The sequence below is a fragment of the Dendroctonus ponderosae genome, unplaced genomic scaffold (genome assembly GCF_020466585.1).
Source record: "Dendroctonus ponderosae isolate FM_Combo_2020 unplaced genomic scaffold, Dpon_F_20191213v2 Dpon_F_20191213_1, whole genome shotgun sequence".
In the NCBI taxonomy this organism is placed as follows: Eukaryota; Metazoa; Arthropoda; class Insecta; order Coleoptera; family Curculionidae; genus Dendroctonus; species Dendroctonus ponderosae.
This window is the reverse complement of record NW_026017110.1, coordinates 60,311,594-60,318,677: the sequence shown is the minus strand read 5'-3', so window position 1 is coordinate 60,318,677 and position 7,084 is coordinate 60,311,594. Positions and strand designations below refer to the sequence as shown.

Genomic DNA, 7,084 nt, shown 5'->3' with positions numbered 1-7,084 from the left:
TTGATTACTTTTTGATAAATAATTCGTTCTTATTGCGAAATAGGAGCACTATTTATCAATCTGTAATAAAAGACGTGAGGAAATTCTGTCTTTTCTAAAGACAAAAATTTGTGAGGCGAAATACCCAAAAAGAAGTTTGTAAAAAAATGAATCCGCCTCAACAATATAGAACTTATCTACAACCTATTTTTAAGTTAGAAAATATTGAGCGCAGAAATTGCCTTATCAATTTTAGGTTTCAGAAGGAACATGTTCCGCGACTGGTTCAATGTCTCCGAATACCAGAAAAAAACGCAAATTTTTTCCTACTACATCCATTTCACTATTGGTTAAATAATATCAGAAATTAGTCAAATATGCCAATACCGTCGTTCTGCTTTTTAACGTGATGCTTATTAACGTTACCGCTACTCGTACGTAAATAAAGGAACACGTTATCCTCTAATAACGTAAACGGTTATTTCTTGACTATTGCACATGCTCATAATAACGGATAACGTAAAACGTGTTGCAATTAAAGGGCCTCAAAACTTCCTATTTTTAAAATGAACTTAACTCTTATTAAAAATTATCTCTTGCGTTTTTTCACTACCTGCCTCCGCGGATTCACATATTGCGACTGTTCTTAGGCAATTCGTTTGCTAAAATTATGATGAATTGTGCACGAAAACAACTTTAACAGCACAGTAATTAGGAAACACCCAGTATAAAAATGCGCTCCTAATTTCCAGAATCTGAAGAAACGTTGAATTCGAAAGAGTTCAAGACGAGAGCAAAGTTTTCCTCCAAATGCCCAAAAACACTATAAGTATAAGACTGATGAGCCGAGCCTCAAATCACCTCTGAAAATTCAAACCACTTGTGCTTGCGAAAAGTCTGAACGACTCACCAGCTTCAACAAATTTTTGAAAAAGTTAGAATTTTGCATTCTTTGTTCGAAATTGCGAAGTTTTTTTGAACAATTTTTTTGAAGATGCCAAACAAACAATTTTTTTGAAGATGCCAGCAACTCAAGCGTGCGAAACGTCTGGAAAAAAATTATTTTCCACCACAGCCTAAAAGCCCGAACTGCTGACTAGTTTCAAATGGTGAAATGTTTGACAATAGAACTTACCATGAATGTGTAGAAGCCTCCTGGGACTGTTTGACCTCCGAACTTGATGTTAATGGTGTATTCCCCAGCATCTTCCACGGTGTAGAATATGCTGACAGTGCCATCCCCATTATCCACAATGTTAATATCCAAGTCGCTAGGAAAAAATCATTTAGTTCAGCTGTATGCTGATGGCATGATTATGAAACATACCTGCCGTTCACTGATTTGATTCTGCAGGTGACTGCACCTTTACCAGCATTTTCCGTATTGACTGTGATACAGTACGATTCTCCACTGGAGAGAGTTTTTTCCAAACCTTCCGTAATGGTACATTTCTCCGCCTTTAACAGACACAAAAGCGTGAAAAGTTTGGACGCTAATACACTCAAGACTTACATTTCCTATGGCATAGGCCTGGATGGGGATAGGCGTTTTGGGGACGTCTTTGCCTCCATATTTGACGTCCAATTTGTACCGTCCACAGTCATCAGGAACGAAAGTTGCGTTAACAGTTCCATCGCCATTTTCATGTATTTTCACTGGCCGAGGATGTCCATCAGGGCCGCTAACTTTAACTTCCAAATCCCCAAATCCTGCATCACTAGTATCGATTTTAACTGAAGTGGGTATTGATGCTGGAATGCCTTTTTCCACAATTGCTGGCCCGGTTATTTTCACTTTGTCAGGTTCCACAAGTGGGCGTACTTTTATGGGGAATGGACTGTTGGGCACATCTTTGCCATTGTAGAGGACGTGCGCCTTAAGATTGGCTCCTTCGTTTGGTGGGATGTACGTAACTTCGAACGTTCCATCACCATTATCCCGAATTTCCGGTCGTCTTGAGATCGGAGACGAATCAGACACGATGTTTACAGCTACCGGAGCCGGAGCCACTTTAGATGCGTCGATTTTGAATTTAGTAGGTATCAATGCTCTGCATTTGTTGGACTCAAGTCCCGGGCCATATGCCTTAACAAGGGTCTCATCCAATTCTGGCCTGACTTCAACTTTGAAAGGGGAGCCAGGTATATGGCTATCGGCAAACCGAATAGCTACATCATATTCTCCTGCTTCCGTGGGAATATATTCTACTGAACACGACCCATCTCTATTATCTTTGCATGTCATTTTAGCCTCTGATGGCCCTTCAATGGCCAAACTGAGACCGCCAGTACCCGCACCTTTGGTTTCCACAGTAAATACATTCGATTTGTTTAGAACTCCATTTTCTAAGCCAGGTCCATAGGCAATGCATTTCTTGGCATCGCAGCCGCGTCTCACATTCACAACAAAAGGCGATCCAGGCACGGGAACATTATCGTAAAATATGTCGATTGTATGTCTACCTTCTTCAAATGGAGTGTAGCTGACTTTGTATGTTCCGTCAATTAAAGCAGTGACGAGCTTCTCTGTTTGAGCTCCCGATGGGTTTGTTATGGTGCATGTGACTTTTCCATCGTCAGTTGATTTGGGTATACCACGCGTATCAACCAGAAAGTCCGTGGGGGAGTCGACGTATACACCTGCAAATGAGGAAAACGACTGTAAGAAAACTATGACTAATTGGAATTAAACATCGAGCAAAGCTGCCAGGTTCGACTGTGTGGAAACCTTGTTGGAGCAGCATCAGCCAACATAGAAACTCTCTTTCTGATTACGGTTATCGATCAACGCAACAACAAGCAATTAAATTACTTCAAACCAAAGAAAAACAGCAAACTAAATTAAAACTCACGCTAAAACAGTGGCCTCGTGCAGATTAGGGATTAAAAGTACATAGTTAAAAATACAATGTTTTACGCACACCAGTTTACCATGTAATTGAATTCCGCTCCCCGATACTTTAATCATGTTCATGTCAACTTCAGGCACAATAATTGCTTGAAATGGACTGCCAGGTATGTGGTTATCGTTGAACGTAATGTTAATTCCATAATCACCAACTTCAGTTGGTAAATATGCTACAGAGCACGTGCCATCTCCATTGTCTCTGCAGTTTATTGCTGCTTCGCAAGGTCCTTCTACAGTAACACCAAGACCTCCACCGCCACCTCCTCTGGTGTCAATGATAAACTCAGCAGGTCGGTTAACGATGCCCTTGTGAAGACCTGGTCCCGATGCTTTCACTTTTGTGGGATCACTTCCCGTTAGGCACGTTAACTTGAAAGGTCTATGCGATATTGGTTCTCCACCGAATGATATTCCGAGCAAATATTCTCCCAGCTGAGTGGGGGTGAAATTCACCAAGTACCCTTCATGCGTGGGGATGACGTGGGCTTTTACTTTGTTGCCTGAAGGACTTGTTATTGATATAGCGAATTCAGCCTTTCCAGCGTCCTGAGTTATGACTCTAAATTGCTGCAGGCTATTTATTGGCGCCGCTACGTTTCAACGCAAAAATATGTCAATACAACGTACACATTTGATAAATTGGGGATTTACAAGGTGTTTCAAGTGATTGGTCTTTATTATTATACAGATGCAAGGGCGGATCCAGGGAGGGGGGTCATGACCCCCCTTGTCCTGCGTTTATGTCGACTAACGATAATTTTTCTAATTTCATAGACAACAAAAGACTGAATTTCTACTACATGACCGATGCCAAAACGAATACTGTGGCTGAAATGGGGCTTGAGAAACTTCGAAAAAGGTAGCGTCATGTTTGAGTCGATTTTGCAACTCAAAAAAGAAACACGCAATTCTAAAACCGCTTGAAATCGAGACGTTTTTGAGAAAACTGCCAACATTTCCTTATTAATGGTTCACTTTCTCAAAACGCTATTTAGTTCTCTCTGGAATGATGTAAAAATGAGCGTTCTTGCCCATTTTGCTTCAGAGAAATGAGCAAAAACGGGACGGAAAACATAAAATTTTGGCATAATCTTACAGCTAAGTGTCTGATATTCAAATTTCGCTTTCTGGGTTAAAACTACTCGAATTTCCTCACTCATCTTGTTATGACTGCATAGAATTTTCAATTCTCCATCTAACGATGCCAAAACGAAATCCGTGACTCAAATCGGGCTTGAAAAACGTCGAAAAAAGCCACCTTATGTTTGTGTCGATTTTGCAACTCAAAAACAAACACGCAAATCTAAAACGTCTTGAAATCAATACTTTTTTGAGAAAACTGCCAACATTTTCTTATTAATGGTTCACTTTATCAAAAAGCTATTTAGTTCTCTCTGGAATGATGTAAAAATGAGCGTTCTTGCCCATTTTGCTTCCGAGAAATGAGCAAAAACGGAACGGAAAACATGAAATTTGGTCATAATCTTGCACCTAAGTGTATCATATTCAAATTTCGCTTTCTGGGTCAAAACTGCCCGAAAATTATGACTGAATCGAATGTTCAATTCTCTATCCAACCATACCAATGTGATGCCATGACCAACCATGTCATCACGGTTGTCATGTGGATCATGAGACCCTCTTGTGCTGAGTTTATGCCGACGATATTTTATCTAATTTCATAGACAACAAAAGACTGAATTTCAACTACCCTGACTTAAAAGCTGGATCCGCCCCTGTAAAGATGGAAGCAGCCCAGAATGAAAAAGTCACGAGCTTAATGGTTCATGGTACTCATTTCTAGCCTCAAGGGCATTTTTACTGTGAATGCATAGTTTCAAGTCAAAAATCTGCCAGACTTAAACTAGCTAGTTACAGTTAAAGCTACCAATAGCTCCGGCTTCAGTTGAAACACCCTCTATATGTAAAACACTACTTACTCGGTTCTAGGCCATCGACTTTGATCTTCGACACATCAACGTTGGGTTCTACGTTGACTTTAATGGGGGTAGTTGGCACCCTTAGGCCGCCATAATACAACGAGACCGAATAGTCGCCGGATTGGGGAACTTCGTAGTCCACTGTGTAGGTCCGGTCTCCATTGTCGGTGAGTTTGACGGGGATTTCTTCACGAGTGTCTTCATTTATTAGGTGGACATCCAACTCTGCATCTCCCGCATCGCTGAACAATCATAAAATTAGCCAAGCATTAAAAAAGTAGTATTCTTTTACCGTGCATCAATGTTAAAGTGGGTGGGAGTTGCGGCTTTAACACCTGTTTCTACCCCTGGTCCAAAGCAGAGGACTTTGGTTGCATCCACTGGTTCCCCAACGAATATTCTGAATGGCGAATTTTTCACAGCGACTCCCCCATAGTTCACTTGCACTGTATGGCGGTTTCCACTTTTGGGAATGTAAGAAGCTTCGACTGTACCATCAGAGTGTTCCACAAGATTGACATCGACCTTATTGGAGTTTCCGTCCAGAACTTTCACATCTAAAGGTGCTGATCCAGCGTTTCGAGTGTCGATTTTGAATTTAGTTGGAACATCTTTCTGCGGCCCGTTGGGTTCGACTCCTTCCCCATAGACGTCCACTTTCTCCGGGAAATAATCGGTGTGAGGTAAAATGTGAGCGATGAACGGACTCTTTGGAATGTCTTCGCTATCGCATAGGATATGAACTGCATATTCGCCTGGAGCTGTTGGATAATATCTTACGTCTGCTGAGCCATCTCCATTATCGTGGCACTCGATTTTCGCTTGGGATGGGCCTTGAATGCTGAACCCTAAAGCTCCAGTTTCACCATTGGTTTCCACAGTAAACAAGGCGGGGTAATTTACAACGCCGCCCACTAATCCTGGTCCATAAGTTTGTATTAAAGTTTCCTTGTAAGGGCCGACGTTTACATCGAAAGGTGACTTGTGGATTTCATGTCCGGCAAAATTAACCATGATCCTATATCGGCCTTCTTTAAGCGGATTATACACACAGTGGTATACGTTGCCATCGATTTTGGTGATTTTGCAGGTTTCCTTTATTCCCGCAGGGCCGATAATATCGACCTTCGGGTATCCTTCCCCAGCACCATCGGTGTAGATTTTAAAATCAGCTGCATCCTTCACTCTTACGCCATTGGGCTGCAATCCTCTGCCACTGGCTTTTACTTTCTTGTGATCCGATACTGGAGACACCCGCACACCAAAGGGGCTGTTTGGAATGGGTTGGCCGGCGAAGAAAATGTTGACGGAATGCAGGCCAAGGACAGTGGAAATGTACTCACAGCGCCAGATGTCTGGACTTGTTTGCCTCACTTTTACTGTTGCTGAATTTTTGTTGCCGGATGAATCGAGGATCACCACCTCTGGAACCCCTTTGCCAGCATCTGAAAAGAATACTCTTTAATTTAGCACCTCGCGTATTGAGCTAGATGTTTTACTTTTAGTTGAAATGTCGAAATAGGTTGGCTTGTTAATGAAAACCCCGTCAGGTTGCAATCCTGGTCCAGATGCTGTTACTTTAGTAGGGTCTCCTGCGTGGCCTTCAACTTTGACTGAGAAGGGACTTTTCGGCACATCTCTGCCGGAGTATTTCACATGGACCTTATGTGCGCCTTCAAGTTGTGGGGTATAGGAGACGGTGTAGGTCAGATTTCTATCATTATTGAATCTAACATCCACCGGCTCTTTTTGGCCACGCGGATTTTCGATAACCACGTCTACATTGCCTTTTCCGGCCGAAAATGTTTCAACAGTAAAATTCACCGTTGCTCCCACCACGGGACCGGTAGGCTCTACTCCTGGACCATAGACTCGTACTCTGTAAGCAAGGAATTTAAGTAGAGCTGTAAATCAGACGCTGTTAATTTCATTTGGTGACATTTTGAAATTGAATAAACTGGACACGCAAAGAAGCGCTAAAACGCTCTTTTTATAAGGCAAATCGTCATTTAAATTAAGCTGGTTTGAGCTTCCACTGCCAGAAGCTGATTCGCTTCACTAAAGCAATTCTGACTCTATTCTGTAAAAACACTTACAACTTTTGAAACCCACTCAACTAAAGGTCGGGACACATCTATCCGATCCGACTCCGATCCGACTCCGATCCGACTCCGATCAGAGAACTTTCCGTCGATGACCAAATAATCGGATCGGTGCGTGATCGGAAAGGGGAAGCCACACATGTCATACACGTTTC

General features: G+C 42.1%; 1 protein-coding gene across 5 annotated transcripts in view; it reads right to left on the bottom strand.

Annotated features, from left to right (window-relative positions):
- The window catches only part of LOC109540952 (filamin-A), a 39,888-nt gene that overhangs the window by 18,166 nt on the left and 14,638 nt on the right, over positions 1 to 7,084 (bottom strand). For 3 of the 5 annotated variants that reach the window (XM_019909527.2, XM_048661361.1, XM_048661362.1), the window contains 7 exons: positions 6,327 to 6,706; positions 5,120 to 6,272; positions 4,828 to 5,069; positions 2,911 to 3,477; positions 1,493 to 2,619; positions 1,307 to 1,437; positions 1,115 to 1,250 (listed from right to left, as the gene is read on the bottom strand). In XM_019909527.2, coding sequence (XP_019765086.1) covers positions 1,115 to 1,250; positions 1,307 to 1,437; positions 1,493 to 2,619; positions 2,911 to 3,477; positions 4,828 to 5,069; positions 5,120 to 6,272; positions 6,327 to 6,706 — 3,736 coding nt within the window. The remainder of the gene's footprint in view (positions 1 to 1,114; positions 1,251 to 1,306; positions 1,438 to 1,492; positions 2,620 to 2,910; positions 3,478 to 4,827; positions 5,070 to 5,119; positions 6,273 to 6,326; positions 6,707 to 7,084) is intronic. The other 2 variants (XM_048661363.1, XM_048661364.1) reach the window with 1 other exon arrangement.